Source organism: Erythrolamprus reginae, chromosome 3 (genome assembly GCF_031021105.1).
Source record: "Erythrolamprus reginae isolate rEryReg1 chromosome 3, rEryReg1.hap1, whole genome shotgun sequence".
Classification (NCBI taxonomy): Eukaryota; Metazoa; Chordata; class Lepidosauria; order Squamata; family Dipsadidae; genus Erythrolamprus; species Erythrolamprus reginae.
Window position 1 is genome coordinate 157,751,390 of NC_091952.1, and position 22,708 is coordinate 157,774,097.

Sequence of the window (22,708 nt, forward strand, 5' to 3'; positions counted from 1 at the left end):
TAATAGAACTACCTAAATATTATGTCAAAACCTAATTTTAAAAAATGTTTCTTGAAAAATCAATTGTATTAAAAACTGTTACGTTTTCCAAAAACAGTAGCAATGAAATAGTTATCTGTGCAATATATAGCTTAGTCTCCAGATTAGCCATCTGTAATTAATAGAATTAATGAACATGAGAAAGTTGTTCACTGGCCCAAAGATAGTTGAGTACCTTACCAAGAGTACCCTATCTGAATACTAGATGGAATGTCTCAAAGAAATAAATACAAGTGTATAATTTTGAATACCATACAGTACTAGAAACAACATCCTGAGAAGCAAGTGGTATTAATGTTCTTAGATGCACAGAAAACATTTGATAATTTAAACTGGAAGTTTATGATTAGACAATTACAGTATATGAACTTTGGGGCAGGATTTCTAGGTTTCATAAATGCAATTTTACTAAGCAAAAAGCAAGAATAATAATAAATGGATAAATGGCTGAAAAAGTTGATATTAATAAAGGAATAAAGCAAGGATGCCCATTATCTCCACTGTTGTTTATTTTGATATTTGAAGTATTTATCAGAATTGTAAGAGATGACAAAGAAATTACAGGACTTAAAATCAGAAAAGAAGAATATAAACTACAAGCATTTGCAGATGATGTACAATTTATATTTGAAGATCCACTAATCTCGGGACCAAAACTTTTGCACCCAATTAAAAATTATGGAGAGTTGGCTGGATTGAAAATAAATTTTAAAAAGATGAAAATGATTGTAAAAAATATGATAGAAAAACAAAAAATGGAACTGAAAGAGGTTTTAAACATACAAATAACAGAAAAAGTGAGATATTTGGGGTCCAACTATCAGTAAGGTGTCAACACTTAAATAAGACAATTATTTGAAACTCAAAAAACAGATTGAGAAAGACTTGGAAAAATTGAAAAATCTCCAACTAGGATTCTGCTTAGAAACAAAAGACTCTTAATACTTACCAATTACTAATACTTAATACTTACCAATGCTTACCAACATGACTTACCAATTGGATGACACACATTTATTTGGTATGGTGGACAAAATACCTAACTACTGTACAGTAATACCTCATGATACGAACTTAATTGGTGCAAGGAGGAGGTTTGTAAGACGAAAGGTTCGTAAGACGAAACATTGTTTCCCATAGGAAACAATGTAAAGTCAATTAATCCGTGCAACCAAAAAACCCCCCGCAAAAAAACGGCTTTCGGCGACTGCTGGGAAGCCGCGTGGCTGTTTTAAAAGGTGACAGCCGGCCTGGGGGGCTTCCCAGCACCCCCCGAACCCCGAACCTGGGTTCGGGGGGTGCTGGGAAGCCCCCCAGGCTGGCTGTCACCTTTTAAAACAGCCGCGCGGCTTCCCAGCTGTCTCCCGAAACCGAACGCGGAAGTTCAGCTTTGGCGTTCGGCTTCGGGAGACCGCTGGGAAGCCGCACGGCTGTTTTAAAAGGTCGCAGCCGGCCTGGGGGGCTTCCCAGCACCCCCCCCGAACCCCAAACCCAAGAGAGATTAGAAGGGGAGGCAGAGAAGAAAGAGGCTGAGAGGAAAGAAGGAAGGAGGAGGAGATGGTTGAGAGAGAGGGGAGAGAAGGAGTAAGAAAGTAGATAATAGAGGTGGAATAACCATCTGAGATAGAAAGAACAGGATGGGGAGACTGAATATTATAAATTAGAATTTGAATGTAATTTAAGTTATTATTTTAAGGCATTTAACAGACAACACATGTTTATTGGTTTGTTTAGAAAGTATATGTGATGTTATATATGATTTTGATGTGGAAAATGTTTTTTAAAAAATCCTGACATACATTTTATTTTTTTCTAGAAACTACCATGTATGTAAATCAAAAGCACAAAAACATAGTCTCAAATGATATAATACCTCATTTAGCAAAATGAATAATTGTATTGTTTTTTAACTTACCTATGCATACTGCATCCATAAAACCATACATTCCATAGCAGATTTGAAAAAGGAGGTCTTTTCTTTGCCATACTGCATAGGGACTGAAGGCTGACCACAAAAGCCAAGTTACGCTTGCTACTAAGAATAATGATCCCAAAATTACAGCAATCATCTGTACCTTCTCAACCAGAGTTACAGTAATGCTCTGCCACTAAAAGGAAGAAAAAGCAATATGAATAAAATATTAATCAAAAAATTATAGGTCTATTTAAACTCATCATGACAATATTCACAAAGATATTATATTTATTCATATCATTTTTTCATATTCATTCTGGAGAAAGAAACTCTATTCATTTCATTAAATTATCTTAAATGGAATGACTTTAACAGTTTAGAAATGCCACAAATATTTGGTCATTACTTTTCAATGTTTGGTAAAAACATGGTCCTTGTTGAAACTGGCTCCTAGAACAAACTTTTAACCATCTACTCTAGGCAACATAATGAAGAATGCTAATAAAATTTGTCACGTTTCCTCTCTGTTTGTCAAGATAATCGTATACATTAGAAATCCAATTGTAAAGATAGACACAGAAAATGCTTTCACTGTACATAGAATAGGAAACAAAGAAGGAATGCATTTGAATGATGTAATACTTAAGAATAAAACTCTAAAAATTTATGAGCACATTTATTACAATACCCTATAATCCCCATTTCAGTGTTTCAATTCACATGAATATGCTTTTGAGTGGTTTCCAGGGAACATAACCCTAGCACAGAGAGTGAAGCATTATTAAATATATATTGTTTATAGTTACACATTAGTCTTTTAAACAAGCTTCTATATACAAATTCATTATGATTAAATACTGTATAAACTGCTATTCAAATAAATTTTGGAGAATTTTTACTTATGACAATTGTAAATAATTTTCCTTCAGTGACATATTATCTTTGCATGTATAATCTTACTACAAAAGGATAAACCAAAGTTATTCCCATTCTTCAAAGCAGAACTGTCTCTTGTATGAGAATTATTTTTATTCAAACATATTAAATAGATTAATAGAAATTTATACCCCAGCATTTTACTCAAAGAGGCAACTAACATTTCTTTTTTAAAAGTAAAAACATAAATCAAAATTATTACCAAAATTAACAGTTAGAGGTCAGTAATGATACAGAATGGTTAAAGAATGGATGGTAGCTTGATTTTTTACAGCCTCATTTGTTGTATAGATTGGATATGACATAGATTATATATACAGTGGTACCTCATCATACGAACTTAATTGGTTCCAGGAGGAGGTTCGTAAGGTGAAAAGTTTGTAAGATGAAACAATGTTTCCCATAGGAATCAATGTAAAAGCAAATAATGCATGCAAATCCTTCAGGAAAATCCCAAACTTTAGAAGGGAGGCGAACAGAGGGCAGGGAGGAGCAGCTAAAGGGGGCGGGTGGAAGAAGCAAGGCTAGGCTAAAGGGTGAGTGGGAAGGAAGAAAGGCAAGGGGGGCGCCCCTCCCTTTTCTTTCTTCAAAAGACACCGTTTCAGTTCCTTTGCAAGCACGTTGTTCTCTGCAAAAATTTTCCTCCCCCAAGCTGCCCCTCCTTCCTCCCTTTTCTTTCTTAAAAAGACACCCTTTCAGTTCCTTTGCAAGCACGTTGTTCTCTGCAAAATGTTTCCTGCTCCAAGCAGCCCCTCCCTTTTCTTGCTTCAAAAAAGGGGGGGAAAAGAAACCCCTTCATCCCAGCAGCAGCTCCTTGGGTTCGTAAGGTGAAAATAGTTCAGAAGAAGAGGCAAAAAAATCTTAAACACCGGGTTCGTATCTTGAAAAGTTCGTTAGAAGAGGCGTTCGTAAGATGAGGTACCACTGTACTCTATATTTCCACTCTTGGTGATCCAAGAGATGCTGTGGTCATCCTTTCATGGTACCTGAAGGCTATGGAGGCCTGGATGAGAAAGGGTGTCAACTGAACCTTAGTAAGACCAAATGGCTTTAGGTACAGGACTTTGTGATCTTTGACACTGGATGGTGTGGCACTGTCCCACAAAGACCCAGTCTGCAATTTAGGAATAGGTAGCAGTTGCAGCCTTTTCTAGACCAGGGTCCCTGTGCTTAGTCATTCAGTCTCCAGTCATCTTATGACTGGACTATTGTAATGTGCTTAACATGGGATGACCAACTTACCTCGCTGCTGGTTCATTCCCTCCTGCACCAGGAGGGAGTGCCGTATGGGCGCTATGGGTGGGCACTTTGCATGGACACACCATGAGGGCGCACCACATGTGCGCACTGTGTGGGCATGTCAGCACATGTGCAGTAATGAAAAATCTAGTGGGGGGCAAACAAAGCCAAAAAAAGATGGTGACAAAATGCCCAGCAATAGTACTCAGCTTTTGCGCATGCTCAGAAGGAAAAAATAAAATTAAAAAATCAAAACAAAAATTTAAATTAAAAAAAAAATGGCAGTGCCCACGGACTGGCATGGACTAATCCTATTTGGTGATGTCATTGTGACATCACCAGCGGCTCACTACCGGTTTGGGTGAACCTGTCCAAACCAAGAGGAACTCAGCCCTGCAGTGGAATATCCAATACACCTTCCACCCCCTATTTTCCCACAACAACATTGTGAGGAAGGTTGGGCTGAGACAAAATGACCCAAAATCACCAGCGTTCATAGTTAAGGTGGTACAGCTTCTCACTAATCATTATACCAAAGTGGGTCTTCACACAGCATACTAAAATTGGGAGGTAAATTTATGTAGTTTATAGGCCATCCATTTCATAAATAACTTTGGGTAACAAGTTTACAAAGTTAAACCAACACCTGAGAGGAAAAGGAAGAGGAGGAATGGGGGAGAAGGATGAAAATGATAATCCAGGGACTAACATACCCAACACATTAATGAAGTGTCCCCCCCCCATCCAAAGGCAAATGCTCCTTAATCCAGAGTCTAGAAAAACAACCAAGCCTTCAAGCCCAGTTTAAAGGACAATAGGGCTATGACAGGGATGTCAAAGTCGATTTCATTGAGGGCTGCATCAGGGTTGTTTGACCTCAGGGTTGAGGGATAGCCAGCTCAACTTCACACACGTTGGGGGAATTTGTGGTGGACTGAGTGCTGTGCCAGTGAAAACAGGCTCCCGAGCTATGTTTTTGGCTGTGACAGCCTCCTGGAACCCTCTGCAAGTGAAAAGAGAGTTCGGTAGAGCTGCATGCAGCCCGCCTGAGCTCCATTTTCACTGCCATAGCCACCACAGGCCAGTCCTTCCCCTGTTTCCAGGATGGCATCATGGGCCAGATCTTAGTACCTCGCAGGCTGAATGTTGCCCCCGGGCCTTGAGTTTGACACCCTTTGGACAACTGAAACTACCGAAGGAATACTATTCCAGAGCATTGCTGCCACAACAGAGAAGGCATACTATCTAGGTCAGTAACTGTTTTAACTGACACTATACTAGAACATGTTCAGCATTTAGTTCAGCACTAAAGTCATTACCAAGTTGGATAATTAGAGGAATTTCTGGAATATCTGCAGAAATATGGCACAGTGACCAGAAATTGGGAGAGGTTTGTCAATACCAGAGAATGGAATATATTCTTAACAGAACATGCGATCTATTATACAATGCACTTAATTTCACATGCTAACAAAATAATTCTTAGGATCATCCAATGCAGATTAGGGCCTTATATGAGACAAAAGGCATTGTTGTTGATGCACACAAGATAATTTAGAAAGTCAATATATGCCTCATTGGCTATAGAAAGGACTTTGATTGTATCAGCCATGGAAAGTTGTGAATATACTTGGGGAAAATGGGATCCTGAAACTTTTCATTGTCCTCATGAGAACCTTATACATAGGAAACCATAGTCAAGAAGAAAAAACAACAAAACAGACTAACTCTAAGTCTCCCCATATTCATTCCAGTATACAGTGATCCCCCGTTTATTGCGTCCCCAACCATTGCGAACAGGGTACTTCGCTATTTTTCAACCCGGAAGTCAAAAATACCATCTACGCATGCGTGCCCTGCACGCATGCGTAGATGGCAGCGGCTTCCCTGGGTCTTCCCCCTCTTGCTGGCGTCAGCGAGGAGTTTCCCCACCGCCCACGCAAACTCCTCGCTGCCGCTCGCCCGCCGTTCGCTCCCCCCTCTTGCTGTCGGGAGGGCGAGAAGCCCTCCCCAGCACCCGCTCGCCCGCCCTTCGCCCTGGCGGAGAAATTCCAGCCCCCACCTGGTCCCGCCCGATCCTCCTCCCTGAGGCAGCTCGCCCTCCCATGGCCGCTTCCTCCACCCTCTATTGCAAGCCCTCGCCACCGCAGCCAACGCGCGCTGCGATCTTCAAGCCCGGCTCCTTTCGGCCCAGCATCCCGGGCCAAGCAGCTGCCTTCCGTGACTGAGCCTGGCTGGCCCGGAAGATCGTAGCGTGCGTTGGCTGCACCGGCGGCGACATTGTTGCCGGCTTGGCTTCGCTCGCCGCTGCAGCCAACGCGCGCTACGATCTTCCGGGCCAGCCAGGCTCAGTCACGGAAGGCAGCTTGAAGATCGCAGCGCGCGTTGGCTGCGGTGGCGAGGGCTTGCAATAGAGGGTGGAGGAAGCGGCCATGGGAGGGCGAGCTGCCTCAGGGAGGAGGATCGGGCGGGACCAGATCGTAGCGCGCCGGACGGGGGTCTCCCGGGCTGCCCGATGCGACGGCCGCCCAGAGCGCTTGGCCAAGGGGGCTCCACTTCAGGTGCCGGCGGAAAAGCCCGGCAGCCAAGCCGGCGTCTTGCGATCGCCGCCTGCCCGCTTCGCCCGGCTCCTGCGGGTCACTTCGGGGGCTCTTCCTCCCTCGGGGCGCAAATAAAAAAACCCCAGCCCTGGAAGTTCGCCGCGTCTGTCAACGCTTCTCTTCCCCTTCCAAGCGCCCGATCGCAGCCTGGCAAAGCCGGTGCAGACGGGGATAAAAAACACCCCCCCTAAAAAAGCCCGGGGCGCCACGCGCAACCACCTGCCTGCGTTCGCGGGGGGAAGATCCCCGCTCGCCGCCAAGGATGCCGAGGCCGCCCGGGAGAGGTCAAAGCAAGCCGGGCCCGGCGGGCGCCCTGGAGCCGCCGGCAAACAAAGGAATAAAAAAGGAGGAAGCCGAGCGCGGGGAAGAAGCGAAAGCGCCAATTTGCACAACTCGCAAAAGCGCGTGGAAAGATCACAAACACACACACACAAAAGCCGCACGGGATCTGCACGCGGGGCTGGGAGGGAAAAAAGCGCCTCTTTGCAAAGCAGCAGCCGCCCGATCCGGGGCGCGGGACCCCAGGCTCAGTGACGGAAGGCAGCCGCTTGGGCCGAGAGGAGCCGGCCTTGATCCGCCAACGCGCGCTACGATCTTCCGGGCCAGCCAGGCTCAGCGGATCAAGGCCGGCTCCTCTCGGCCCAAGCGGCTGCCTTGATCCGCTGAGCCTGGCTCGCCCGGAAGATCGTAGCGCGCGTTGGAGACAGGCTTTGAGTTTTGGCTGCGGGGCGAGGGAGTTAGGAAAGTCCTACTTCTCCCCCCGCAGCCAAAACTCAAAGCCTGTCTCCTGCTGCCCGGTTTAGCCAGGACACGAGCGGCGAAATGACTTGGAGGAATGTGAAGCTGAAACCGGCCGGTTTCATCTTCACATTCCTCCAAGTCATTTCGCCGCTCGTGTCCTGGCTAAACCGGGCAGCAGGAGACAGGCGGTGGGCTGGGAGCCGCAGGCGAAAGGAGCTCGGGCATTGTTCTCTGGACCCCGCCCGCAGCCTGGAGAGGGAAAGGGCCGCCGCGGGGCTGAGCGGGCGGGGTCCGGAGAACAATGCCTGGTGCCGCGCTCCGATGCCCGAGCTCCTTTCGCCTGCGGCTCCCAGCAGCACTTTGAATCCAGCAGCTTCTGCTGGATACGGGCGGTGGGTGGGACGAGCAACGCGGAAGCCAGGGGCTGTGGCAGCTCGCCCCCCCATCGCCCGTATCCAGCAGAAGCGGCGGGATTCAAAGGGATTCAAGGCTAACTTCTGCGCTTGGCTTGAGGACTCAGCTCGGAAGCTGCACGGGTGTTTTAAAAGGTCTCCGCCGGCATGGGGGGCTTCCTACCACCTCCCGAACCCCCAACTCGGGTTTGGGGGGGTGCTAAGAAGCCCCCCATGCCGGCGGAGACCTTTTAAAACACCCGTGCAGCTTCCGAGCTGAGTCCTCAATCTTCGGCTCCTCGCTAGCGCTGTGGGAGTAAAAACACCGTCTGCACATGCGCAGACGGTGTTTTTACTTCCGCATCGCTACTTCGCGAAAACCCGCTCGTTGCGGGGGCTCCTGGAACGGAACCCTCGCAACGAGCGGGGGATCACTGTATTCCATATATACTGTATATTGAGGAGGGTTGGGCAAGAACAAGATAATTTTGTGGTTTTAAAACTAGAGGAAGAATCATAAATTACTAGTGCTAAATTAAGGATACTAGACTGATAGTTTACCACATTTTGGACCCATTATACAAAAATCCAGAACTTTTCAGAAGTCTAAAATGCTGGGAAAAATAGAAAGAAAGAAAATTGGATTCAATTACAGCAACAATGGATATACTTTTGAAAGACCTAAACAGCCAGGATGGGGACAGATCATCCTGGAGAAGGCTTCTCTGTGTGATTACTAAGAATCAGTCAGCACTGACTCATAATCATTTATCAATTCAAGCGCATTCTAGTTTACTTGTTTTTTTTGTTCTTTAATGTTGATCCTAGAATTTCTCCTTTGGAACGCACCCTGCCCCCAATTTTAAATAATAGAATCAGTGTTTATTTAAGGAGAATAAAATAAGACCTTTATTGACAATGCACAATATGTGGGCAATGAAACTGAATATTGAATAAAGTTATATAGTAATGAATAAAGCAACATGGAATAAATAATTAGTTTCTGAACTAGATATTTTGGACTACAGTGATTATAAAATGATAAATTCTTTGGGGCTCCCAAAGAAACATGGAATCCCAGCTGATTTGGGGTCTTTATTAACCTAAACTGCTCTGGAGGAACAGTGGATAAAGAGACATGAGCCAACACAAACAGGAAAAAGGCCATTTCCCTGGAGGGTCAACTGAAGCCTCAGAAACTGGCAGCTGAGGAAAGCAGCCATTGCAAGCTGCTATGAAGCCAGGGCAGCCACACTGAAAGAAGCAGAAAGAAGAAAATGTGGATTGTTAGGGTGTAAAGATTGCTTTAATCTAAGTACTGTGAAGGAGTGGCAACTGAACAAGGTGATGATGCTGGATGGGTCATCATTGGCCAATTTAAATGGTTATCATTGGCCAATTTACAAAGGAAACTTTAAAATGAGACTGTAAAAGAGCTTAGATTGGAAATTAGCACCTAATTGGCAACTTGGAGTACTGCAAAATTACGGTGGGGGTCGGGAATAATATATTTAAAGCCAAAAAGAATTATGATTGTTAAAATTGGATTTGGTGAAAATAAAGAGAATAATTTAAAAAAGAGAATAAAGAGTAAGAAGAAAACATTTTATATTTAGATTCAAAGTATTTTGAGAAGTTTTAACAGAAAGCTGATCTATGTCCCCTGTCCAATTGTCTTTCCTTTCTTTCACCTATCATATATATTCTCTTCCTTTCATATATCCTCTCCTCTAAGTTCACTTTTACCCTTATATATATTACCACATGTCTATTTTTCTTCCTATGTATTTGTGTATTGGACAAATGAATAAAATAAAATAAAAATAAATAAAATATGTATATGGAGAATTTGAAGATGCCATCTGCTGGTGGAAAGAGAACATTATAATAATTTGCTGGAAGATTATAAACCCCAGCCATTATAGTTCAGGATTAACCAAAGAGTCCAAAATATCTGAGGATACCAGCTTTGGGAAAGCTGGAGCAATTAACAACATTCTGAGATCAAAATAGCCCAGTAGGAAGTGGAAGCATTGCATTTGGAATTTGATGAGGAAATAAAGATTTCACAGCAGGATTTTGATAAAGAACTTTAAATGTTTCCTAAATTGTAGAACATCTACTGTGGGGGAGCCTGAATGACTATCTCACTGTTGGCATTTTCGTGAGCAGTTAAGATACAGCTTTTAAATAATGTTTATGACTTAGATCAGGGGTCCCCAAACTTTTTACGCAGGGGCCCAGTTCACTGTCCTTCAGACTGTTGGAGGGCCGGACTATAAAAAAACCCTGCGGTTTTTTTAATGCCGCCGCCTTGAGGGAGGAGGAGGAGGTGCAGCAAGTCCCCAACTCCTTGCCGAGTTTTCTCTTTCTTTCTTTCTCTCTCTCTTCCTTCCCCCTTTTTTCTCTCTCTTTCTCTCTTTCTCACTCTATCACTTTCTTTCTCTCTCTCTCACTTTCTTTGTATTTTCTCTCTCTCTTTCTCTCTCACTCTCTCTCTCTCACTCACTTTCTTTGTATCTCTCCCTCTTCCTTTCTCTCTCCCTCTCTTCCTTTATTTCTCTCTCTTTCTCTCTGTCCCTCTTTCTCTCTCTTGCTTTCTTTCTCTCACTCATTCTCTTTCTATCTCTCCCTCTTCCTTTCTCTCTCTCTCTTTCTCCCTCTTTCTTTCTCTCTCTCGCTTTCTTTCTCTGTTCCTCTTTCTATCTCTCTCTCTTGATTTCTTCCTCTCTCTCTCACTCACTCTATCTCTCCCTCTCCCTCTCTCCCTCTCTGTCCCTTGCTTTCTTTCTCTCTCTCTCTCTGTCCCTCTCTCTCTTGCTTTCTTTCTCTCCCTCTTTCTTTCTCTCTGTCCCTCTCACTTGATTTTTCTCTCTCTCACTCTTTCTCTCTTGCTTTCCTTCTCTCTCTTGTTCTCTCTCTTGCTATCTCTATTTCTCTCCCCCCTCTCTTGCTCTTTCTTTTTCTCACTTTCTCTCTCCTTTCTTTCTATCTCGCTCTCTGTCTGTTGATCTCTCTCTCACATACATTCTCTTTCTCTCTTCCTTACCTCTCTGCGGAGGCCGGGGGCGGGGAGGCATGGCACCGGCACATCCACAATGGGCAGGGGCAGCCACGTCTCACTTCTCTCACTGCCTACATCTACCGCCGGTACCTCCCGCCAAGTCGGTGGCCGGCACTGCAGGTTTCTCAGGCGGGAGCTGCCACTTCCCTCCGGGCAGCCCATCCAGGCGGCCGTAGAAAGTGCAATAATCTCTGCACTTTCTACGGCCACCTGGCTGGGCTGCCCAGAGAGTGGCAGCTCCCACCCGAGAAACCTGCAGCGATGGCCGCCGGTGGGAGAAGGAAAGGGAGCTGCAGGAATAAGAAAAACCTTTGCCATTCAAAAAAAGAAAAACTTTAGCTTGCCTCGCACTTTCGTCGCTCCCCGCCCCCAACTCCAAAGCCCAGCTCCATGTAAAATCTCGTGTGCTGCTGCGGGCCGGATAAATTGCCTCAGTGGGCCGCATCCGGCCCCCGGACCGTAGTTTGGGGACCGCTGACTTAGATTGTTAGCATTATTTTGCTTTCTACTGTACATTTTCTGTGGCTATCAATAGTTTTATATTTTAAGTGATTGCTTTTAAACATTGTATTATAAAAGAAATTTATGATCACTGATAAATCAGAGAGAACATGCATAGTGTGGCTTTTGGAAATCTTTCCAAACCCTTAATAGCAGCTTCACATTAGGCCACATCACCAGAAGAGAGGAGGAAGAGACTTAGAATGAAGGGATTTTTTTTCTAGGCATTTTGCATTGAAATTGGATCGAGTCCATTTTCAGACTAGATTTTTCTACTGTTGGTTGTTTGTCACAAACCAAATCTGGTCCTATTCTGTTTTGTTTTCAGAAAGTTACCATGTTAATAGAGTCCTGAACTTGAAGCCTTGTTACATAATTCCTATTCAATATTCCATTGGGTTAAAAAAAGTAACATATTTAAAAATCCGTGCAATCCGTGCTTCACTCTGTGTTTAAGATGTCTTCCTTATTTGATCAGCAGCTAACTAGCTGAAATTTATATAAATTAATGCAGTTATTCAGTAGCTGAGAATCAGTTTTCTTTCCTATCTTCAGCTATACATTATAGTCTACCTCTCGTATTAGATTGAGTTGATAATAATAATAATAATTATTATTGTTGTTGTTGTTATTGTTATTTATTAGATTTGTATGCAGCCCCTCTATGAAGACTCGGGGCGGCTCACATTAATAACAACAATGTAACAAATCTAATACATTAAAAGAAATTTAAAAACCATTATTTAAAAACCATACAACACACTCATACATAAATAATATAACCCAGGGGCTCAGCTTCCCCATGCCTGACAACATAGGTGGGTCTTTAATAGCTTACAAAAGGCAAGGAGGGTGGGGGCAGTTCTAATCTCCAGAGGGAGTTGGTTCCAGAGGGCTGGGGCCACCACAGAGAAGGCTCTTCCCCTGGGGCCCGCCAGATGGCTTTGTTTTGTTGATGGGACCTGGAGAAGAGTACCAAAGAGTACCGAAGGTTCTACCTGTACACAAGCTAATTCCATTGAAATAAGTGGATTTATTGTAAGTAAAGGTCCAACTGCAGGTGCCAATACAACTGTCCCATAGACAGAAATTTATGAAAATAAAGGTGTGTGAGAGAAACAATTGAAATAGATGAAAACACTATCTGATATCTATTTTAATGCTGATGCTCTGTTTTGGAGCTGAAATATATGTATACTTATATATGATATATGTGTACCACCAATTTTTTAAATTATTGTTAGCTTTTTTTCTAAGAGTCAACAGAAAAACAAAATATGCTACTAAACAAATTAATAATTAATATTTGTCCTATTACTATAACAGTAATAATATTGAAAACATGGCATAAATGACCATAGCATAAGATATGTGTGTAGGCTTAGCTTAGACAAGAAAACTTCTTAGCTCAGCTAAATTCACCCAGACAAATTTAATGGCCAAAATATGGAGAGCACAATTTATGCATCCTTTTTAAAAGAGAATTGCAATGTCAAAAAAAAGAGAGAGAGATTTTGGATGTTCAGAATATATATTTTACAAATGTTAGATGTCTATGTCATTGTGTATGCAAGAGAAGCAAAGCCAAAAATAATTTGCTTGCAGCATGCACAGAAATGAGAAAATGTAGGGATAAGAAATTCTTATCCCCTATCCTATTCAATCAGTTGATCTCCATTAATCCTACAGATTTAACTAAGGAATAGTCAGACGTAGAATTATGGGCAACTGTTACTCTAACAGATGTAATAGAATGTTCAGTTTCAGTATAAAGAATGATGCTACACAATTTAAAAGTAGAATTTGTGTGAGATATAATTGTATTTTATTGTATAATTTTATTCTATTCTATTATTCTAGTGTAGATATTCTGATGCATCTTAGGGTTGCAAAAATATAGATTCACCGGGAGAAAAGAGGTAGAGAAATCTATATTTCTTTTCTGATTCTTATGATAGCTAAAGAGGACTGATAAAATTATTTTAATTAATTGGCAATGAGGAACAATTAATGCATTTGCTTAATTAATACAGTGCTTAATTAAGACTTGAAGAAAAGCTAATAGCACAGTTTAATGAAATTTTCCTTTAACATGAAAGGTTTTTTAAAGTAAACTACCGTAGTAGCAAGAAATAGTAATTAGTGGTTATAATTGGCTATCCTGAACCATTTCCTTCCCCTGTACCATGAAGTTCAAGATTATTCAGTGTCTAGTCTTTGGCCCCTCTCTGGAATATTCTGCCTTCTCCCTGGGAAGCTATAATATTACTGATAACATTTCCCCTCATTCCTTCTTCAACTGCACATTCCATCCAGGTTATACCAGCAGAGATGGAGGGCTATTGGTTAGAGAAGGGATTGCATATTGTTAGTGTGCTATAATGATGAGTTGCAGATGGCTAGAGAGGTAAAAAGAAAAGGAACAAAGAGATAAGAAGAGCAGTTATACAGATACTAATAACTGCAAGATTCAGAAGACAATTCCAGGAGAAAAAGACAAAGTGGTGAACTGGGGAAGGGCAACTGCTAGTTATGTGTCCATATAACTGTTAGATATATGGGCATATATAGGTAACAAATATGGAGAAATTGTTAATCAATTCCACAATCCATCAGAATAAACACCTCAGACTGTGTAGGCCAGTGATGGTGAACCTTTTTTGGCTCTGGTGCCAAAAGGGTGCACGCATGCATGATAGCATGTGCACATGTACCCATACCCATAATGTAATTCCCTCATGCATGCTCACAACCCTCATGCTGCCCCCCATGCATGTGCACAAGCCCTCCATATTGCCCCCTCTGTGCATGCACACAGGCCTCACTGAAGACTCCGGACTTCTGTAGGCCTGTTGGGCTGTTTTTCACTCTCCTCACACTTCACTAGTATTTCCTGAACCCTGGAGATGGTGAAAAGCATCCCAATGGGCCAACCATAGGTTCATTTCTGAACTTCCGGTTGGCTCGTTGGGCCATTTTTCAGGGTTCTGGAGACTTTCCTGAAGCCTGGCGAAAGCAAAAATGGCCAAAAAGGCGGCTTAAAATCAGCAGACCAGCACACATCTGCACGCCAGAGCTGACATAGGGCAATTTATTTATTTATTTATTTATTTATTTATTTATTTATTTATTTATTTATTTATTTATCTACTTACTTACTTACTTACTTACTTACTTACTTACTTACTTACTTACTTACTTACTTACTTACTTACTTATTTGATTTATATGCCGCCCCTCTCCGAAGACTTGGGGTGGCTCACAACAGTAATAAAAACAATATAGCAGTGGAACAAATCTAATATTAAAAAACATATAAATGCTTCGTGTGCCTTCATATATGGCTCTGTGTGCCGCCTGTAGCACACATGCCATTGGTTCAACATTACTGGTCTAGGCAAATCTGACCTGGGATAAAGAAGACTGGCCATCATTTTGCCAACTCTTTTCTATTCAGAATCTATTAAGAGTAGTGATGGTTGTTGGTGCAAAAAATGTGGTAGAAAGTGGTAGAAAACAGTTGTCTGGAATCCAAGAGGGTTTAAATAATCAACCAGACTCAGTTATAATCAAAGAGACATATATAAGCTTAGTGATTATAAAATTATAAAGTCCATCTTCTAGCTTTTAGAAGGTTGGGAAAGATTCTTCCTGTTTGATAGATAGTAAAAAAAGACAATTGATCTTTCTGTGTAGTCAAATAAACATTGGAATAATGTCATTACTCCCTTGTCCTGCTGAATATTGCATGTAGCTCTTATATGATACAGCTGTATATGCCCTCTGTGTTCTGTGAGTTTCATACTCCAGAATAAGTAGTACATGATAAGCTGCTTTTGTTTTTAATCCTTGGAATAATCCTTCATTAGTTTATCATGAGCTAGAGTCTGGGTGGTTATTCTAACAAATCTAAAAAGATTTGTTCACCTACTGCCCAGCTCTGTGGAAACCTGTGTTCCACTCACTATGTAACAGGGAATGAAATAATGGCAGGTTATTAGTCCATTAGTGGAGATTTTTTGTTTCCAATGCTATCTCATTTCCAGGAACCTATTCATATTTATATGAATTTAAGCAACACCCAGCTCTCAAGATTCTAAAAGCTTCATAATAAGATTAAAAGGAAAAGATATATACCGTCAAATCTGATATCCACATTAAAAAAACCTCGGGAGCTCAAACTTCATGTGGTCTAAAAACCAATCCCCAAACCCCTGCTGGAATAAAACTATTTTCATGGCTCTGTGGAATGGAAATATGTTGGGCTCCTAGTGTTTAATGCAGGGTGTTGTATAACCAGGCAGCTATGATACAGAAGGATTGCCTTAGGATCATTGTCCCTTTGTGTTCTCATGGGGACAGGATCCTAAAGAATCCCCTTCGTGCTTGTACTCAAGATGGGCAAACAGTCTGTAAAATATCTTTGATACTTTATAAGCCAAAAACAGCATTTTGAATTGGATTCACTCACTGGAGAATTGGCTCTCAACAATAACATTTGTGCTCATTAAAACTTCTGGGATCTCGTAAGAGGCAATGGGGTGCAGAGTACAACACAGTCGTGCAAGCTATCATGGGCCTTTCCAGGTATTCCCATATCTCGTCAACACTCTGTGAGCTGCATTGGCTCCTGATTAGTCTCTGAAAGCAATTTAAAGTGTTGGTTGTTACCTATGAAGCCCTACATGGCTTAGGATCAAACCTAAGGGACTATCTCTTGCCTCATGTATCCCAGCAGCCAGTCAGGGCTCACAGAGTTGGCCTTCAATTTACCAGATTGTAGGGAAATCTTCAAGCACCCTCAGGAAGCCTTCTGGATCCATCAGACACCCAGGGCAGACCATACAAAAGTCTACCACTTTTGCAAAGAAGAAAGGTAATATAACTGTAAAGCTTGTACTTTAATTGCTTCACATCTCTAAGGAATTTCCTCAGCTATTACAACTAAAAGGGAATATGTCCAGCTGACCTACTTTACAAGGCAGCCAGCATATTAGGGAGATAAATTCTCTTTTCTTAATGGGGGAAAAACCCTTAGTTATTTGCATTGGGAGGAAATTTTGTGCTGGTACCCTTATGCATTTTTAAAAGAATTGTAGATTGAGAGGATGGAATTTTCTCTAAATTTTAGCAGGAGAAGAAAGGTTAAAAGAAATGTGTTATGTTCATGTGACATATTGATAGTGAAAATTATTTTATATTACCTGGCAAGGTCTTTTCATTTTAATTGCTATAACATGGTATCTGTAACAGCAGAGTTCACATGTCCATGATCCTCTTTCACTGATCCACTTCAGTAGGCAGAGTTGATGTGTATATCTTACCGAGCCATCACAGCGACAAGGATTTAGTAACTCACCCTAGAAAACGATTAAAAATTTCAATAAATATTAAACTTTTAAAATTCCAAAATACAAGACCTTTAAAAAAAAAAAAAAGGTCTTATTGGCTGAATAAATCTATTTTTTTTCTTTCAGTAACATCATTTTGCAGATTCCTTTGCAATAATCGTTACCTTTCTTATTCTCAAATTAATCTCAGCTATTTGTTTTTCAACCAGCTTGCAGAGTCTGAGAGGGCTAAGAGAGAATGACTAGTCCAAGGTCACCAGACTGGCTGTTTTCTTAAGGAGGACTAGATCGCCCTGCTCCTAGTCGAGCAATCTACAACCAAATTGCACTACAACGCACTGGCTCTCAAAAATATTCTTGATTATTTTTATTTGTTTAAAATTGTTTTAAAGTCTATTTTTATTTCATCATTTCAATGAAATCCAAACTGGCTCAAATATTGGTACAATACAAAAATTTATATGTTGTCTGATTTATGAGATTTCAGACTTTACATATGTAAATAGTAATATGCACATAACAACTGTAAGGATATATAAAAATTCTAATACACAGTAGTAATTCAGATTTCAACTCTTAATTATTAGACTACGGGTAGTATTCAACTTATGATTATAATTGAACCCAACATTTAAGTTGCTAAGCGAGAAATTTGTTAAGTGAGTTTTGCCTCATTTTACGACTTTTCTTGCCCCATTTGTTAAGTGAATCACTGCAGTCGTTAAATTAGTAACATAGTTGTCAAGTGAATCTGGTTTCCCATTTGACTTTGTCAGAAGGTTGCAAAAGGGGATCACATGTCTCTGGGACACTGCAATTGTCATAAATGTGAGTCAGTTGCTGCAATGATCATGTGTGAAAAATGGTCATGTCCCTTTTTCCAGTGACATTGTAACTTTGAATGGTCACTAAATGAACCATTGTAAGTTAAGGACTACCTGTATGGCATCTATGAAAAGAGAAGTAATATGATTCTGAAGGCATATATTTCCTACTTAGGTCTTCAATGTAGATTCTACTGCGAGTGAAGATTATCATGTCAGCAGATGAGAAGACCTGCTCTAAAATAGAATAAGGTCTTTTCAGTCTTCTAAGGTTCTACTGAATTTGCTTCAATATGTGAGAAAGATCAAGCTCTCACAAAAAACACTTCCCTCATACCAGGCTAAATTTATGAGCAAAGCAGCTAACAGTTTTTAATTGAGGAGATTAAAGATGCTTCAGCTATTCAGCTCTTCTACAGATGGTTACATTGTCCTCATCAAAAATAGACATGATGGTGCTGCCTTCCTCCTTCAGTAATATTGCTGTGATTGCCTGTAAAAGCAGTGGAGGAATGAACTCAGCCAAAAGCACTTGTTCACAGACCAAGCTGTAAGGGAAGCAGATAAGTCTGTCTAGGTCAGGAAACAATACATTTAGCACAGATGTTAAATTTCAGAACAGCCATTATTATCTGGACATGAAATTATATGTTAAAAGATAAGATATTCAAATAGACTGCCAATTAAAGGATATTAAAAGGATTGGAGAAAAATACATACTGTTTTGAAAAGGGAATGAGTAGACTATGAAAATACAACCATAGCAGAATGCTTAGCAAAATGCTTGTAACTATTTGGTGGTGGGGGGGGGGGGAATGAAATTTAAAGGAAGTCGAAGGGCAGTTACTGTACCTGCATCTATTAATGTAGCTCTGTGAGTTAAACTAAAAACAGTGACATAAAGTTACCAATGCGGGGAGGACTATTTAAAACAACAATAATAAATGCAAAGAATATTTTTGCTAGTTAAAAATTATATTAAAAAACTACTTGCATTAAAATCTAAATGAGATCAGATAGGCAACTTTGCTGAATCTCCTAAGCTTTGATCAAAGTAGCTAAATAAAGCAGCATATGTACAGATCTCAGTGACTCACAGCTTCCATCCTATGATACGCAGTTGTACTTCCTGTTACAAAGAAATATAGTAGGATCTATCTCTTACAATTTATTAGAATAATTAGAAGTTGCTATATGCAGTTGGTATTCTGGCTCATCTACATGGGGAGTTGGTATTCTGACTCATCTACAAGTATGTTTTGAATATAATGTAAAAGGGAACAGGAAATACAGAATTTCAAATATGTAATTCTGATTCTTATACATTAAACAAATTACATACTCCAGCCATATTTAAACGCTTTTAATATTAAATTACTATATTGAAGTAATGTAATAGCTTCACTGGGCCTACTCACTAGCCTTGTTTTTGTAATTACTAAGCTAAAGTGTGATTTGCCTAGTTTTGGTTTAGTATGTTGCACAAACTCAAACAACTGAAATCCAAGCAAACCGGGTCTCACTCTATATATAGCTATAAATCTGATAATGTTTTACTTATGGATGGATAAACCATTAGTTTTGTTTAGAAAGAAAATGATTTAAAGTTAGCAGTTTTTATTAAAAACAAGAAAATAATTTATGACTACTTCAGAGATTTTCTTTCCAGACTCCTCAACACTTCAACAATGGCAGAGCTAATGTACTTGAAAAGTTCTTAGAAATCCAGGAAGATGTTCAGAGACGTATTTGCTCTGAAAGTAGTCTATGTTGATCTGTATAGGACAGTCAAACATCAAGAATTGAGTACAGGAAGTCTTTCGTGGCATTTTGTATTATGCCATAAAATGCTTTTTGACAATTTTTGTGTCATGAAATGTTTTATAAAATTTCAGAAATTTTACAAAAAAAAATTTAAAAAGCAATTCTATGGGAGACATAAGCCCTCAATTTTGGTACATTCTGTAAGTTAGCCCATTTGAGATACCTTGGTTGAAAAGAGTTTACCCTATGACGTACAATTCCACCCAGTTAAAGGTTACAGACATGAGAGTTTTAGTAATATACAGATATTTTAGATCAGCCTGCTTAGTTTTTGAAAAAGTTCATGTTAATGAGTCCACTACTCAATCTTTAACAGTTGAAAGCAAATGAAACGAGATTGCATTTTTCTTGGGACTTTTTAAGATATAATTGTCTCAAATTTTGGCTAAAGCAAGTCAAATGGGAATTTTCCTTCATTCATCTCACCTGATTAGACAGGTTCTATTCTATCCTAAAGAGAAATAAATGATAATTTGGCATGTAGTGGTATTTTGTTCTCAGCATTATCAAAGTTGAGTATTGATAAAATTTTAATTTAATTGAAACAAATGATTTTAAGTAAGACATTTGATAAAGTAGACCATAACCTACTACTAGATAAGGTAGAAAAATGTGGGTTATAAAGCAAGACCACATAAGAAATCAAAACCAGCTGACCAACAGCATTGAATATGCAGTGCTCAATGACATTGCATCTACGTTGAGGGACACTGCATCTACATGAAGGGAAGTATGCAGTGGAGTACCCAAGGCTGTGTTTTAGGCCCAGTACTCTTCAACATCTTCATCAATGACTTGGATGAGGGGATAGATGAGGAACTCAGCAGATCTGCAGATGACACCAAACTGGCAGGAATAGCCAACACTCCAGAAGATAGGCTCAAGATACAGAAGGATCTTGATAGACAAAATGAAATACAATGGTGAAAAAAAGTAAAGTTCTACATTTAGGCAAGAAAAAAATGCACAGGTACACTATATGTAGTATCCTGCTCACCAATAGTAACTCTGAGAGGGATCTTGGAGTCCTAGAGGACAACCATTTAAATATAAGACAGCAGTGTGCAGCAGCTGCCAAAAAAGCCAACACAGTTCTATGCTGCATTAGCAGAGGGATAGAACCAAGATCACGTGAAGTGTTAATACTACTTTATAATGCCTTAGTAAGGCCACACTTGGAATACTGCATTCAGTTTTGGTTGCCACAATGTAAAAAGGATGTTGAGACTCTAGAAAGAGTGCAGAGAAGTGTGGAGACTAAAACATATGAAGAATGGTTGCAGGAATTGGGTATGTCTGGTTCAATGGAAAAAACAAGTAGGGGAGAGATGATAACAGTATTCCAATATCTCAGGAGTTGCCACAAAGAAGAGGAAGTCAAACTATTCTCCAAACACCTGAACAAGAATCAATGGGTGGAAACTAATCAAGATGAGAAGCAACTTAGAACTAAGGAGAAATTTCCTGGCAGTTAGAACAATTAATCAGTGGAAGAATTTGCCTCCAGAAGTTGCAAATGCTCCAGCATTGGAAGTTTTTAAGAAGATGTTGGATAACCATTTTCTGAAGTAGTGTAGGGTTCCTGCCTAAACAAGGGGTGGACTAGAAGACCTCCAATGTCCCAACTCTATTATTCTGTTCTGTTGTATTTAGGATTTAGATATGTAAATTAAAAGAGCCACTACTTCCCACCCCTTTTATAGTACTATTGACTCCCCTCCCTGAACTCTCCTGAGATTTTTTTTTTCAATATTATATGTGCCCCTCGAAGTAAACAATTTGCTCTGGCATGAATTGAGATGTTACCTATTAGAGAAACCACTGGTATTTACAAATATCCCTTATGAAAGTCGTATTTTTTTTCCTGTTCAGACAGGAAGAAAGAACCAGTTTCACACGTGCTATTACAATGTCTGTTTTACCCAGTGACAATTGAACTTAATATTTATAATTGTCAACAAGTTCAATTCTGTTGCAACAAAGAGGCCTGTCATTTTGTGATTGGATTCTTTTAGAACTGGATATGTATTTAAAAGTACAAGGATGACAATTGAGATGGGAAACCAAGGTAGTAGAAGCTTTTCTGCTTCTTCACTATATGCAACAAAACTATTTATAATAAATATTTACAACAAGATCCTGGTTTTTAGCTAGTTTTCTTCTCAACTCTTTTCTAAATATTATTTCCTTCTAAATCTTGTAATTGACTCATTTCTTTTCCCTTCAATTTGTCTGCATTACCCATTTCTGGAATCATCACAATGTGCTGGGTTTATGAATGAATGTACTAAATGCTGTTAATATTGTTTTCTTGGATCTCTTCAACTGATCATCATCTGCATTTCCTCTGTTAGGAGATGAACTTCTCTTGGCATCTTTTTCTTATTTTCCCCCTAGAGATTAGGGCTTTGCCAAAGAGTCTGACACTCTGCCCATAGCCAGTCATCTCCCTGCTACCCAAATGCCATCTCTCTGGGATTTGCTTCTATTTCCTAAGAAAGTCATCTGTTTTCTGTTTGCTCTCTCTACAACCAAAAACAACAACTGCTCTATACACATCAGCATTTCTTCTGGATTTTCTTCTCCAGCCATTCCCTTCTAAAATAGTCTTTGTAGTTATTATTATTTTGTCTCCTCATTTCTCCTCTCATTTCCCCCCACTCCTCCTCTCACTCTCTCTCCAATTTTGGGTTAAACTAGTATCATGTTGTCCAGCAACTAAGGAGATGAGTATCTTTATCCCAGGGATCTAGATCCCCATGCCTAAATATAAGGCCTGATCAGTGGCAATGCTGTCTGCTCCACAACAATTCTGGCTGGCAACCAGATCAATACATCAGCCCTTGGGACAATACATCTGTCATTCAAGGCTAGAATTGAGCCTCTTCTCTTTTTTTCTCTCCATATGCTGACACACCTCTGTACAATGACAGTTACACCAGATCAGTAAAAACATGCCATAATACCATTACTCTTCTTTAGGGTGACAATTCATCAAAAATGTCTAAGAAGATTATTTTAAAAAATTAATTGCTATAGCTGATATAAGTCGTCTAGTTTCTCCCCCATGCTATTTTTAACTATATTTTCTTGTAATTCTTTCAGGGTTTTTGTTGTGGTTGGCTCTGGCCCAGCTCCTGCCCCAAGGAATGTGGATGTGGATGTGGGGGAAACATCCACATGCCACAGGCCTGTTTTGCTCCCAATAGAATCTCCCGACAAAGTCTCCTCTGATGAAGGAAGTGTGAGTGGCAGGGAAGAGGGGAGTTTGGCAGACAGCCC

General features: G+C 40.5%; 1 protein-coding gene across 1 annotated transcript in view; it reads right to left on the reverse strand.

Moving 5' to 3' along the window:
* Nucleotides 1-22,708, reverse strand: part of MARCHF11 (membrane associated ring-CH-type finger 11) — a 42,197-nt gene that overhangs the window by 13,661 nt on the left and 5,828 nt on the right. The window contains exons 2-3 of the mRNA XM_070749083.1: nt 16,632-16,787; nt 1,955-2,147 (exon numbers count right to left, since the gene is read on the reverse strand). Coding sequence (XP_070605184.1) covers nt 1,955-2,147; nt 16,632-16,787 — 349 coding nt within the window. The remainder of the gene's footprint in view (nt 1-1,954; nt 2,148-16,631; nt 16,788-22,708) is intronic.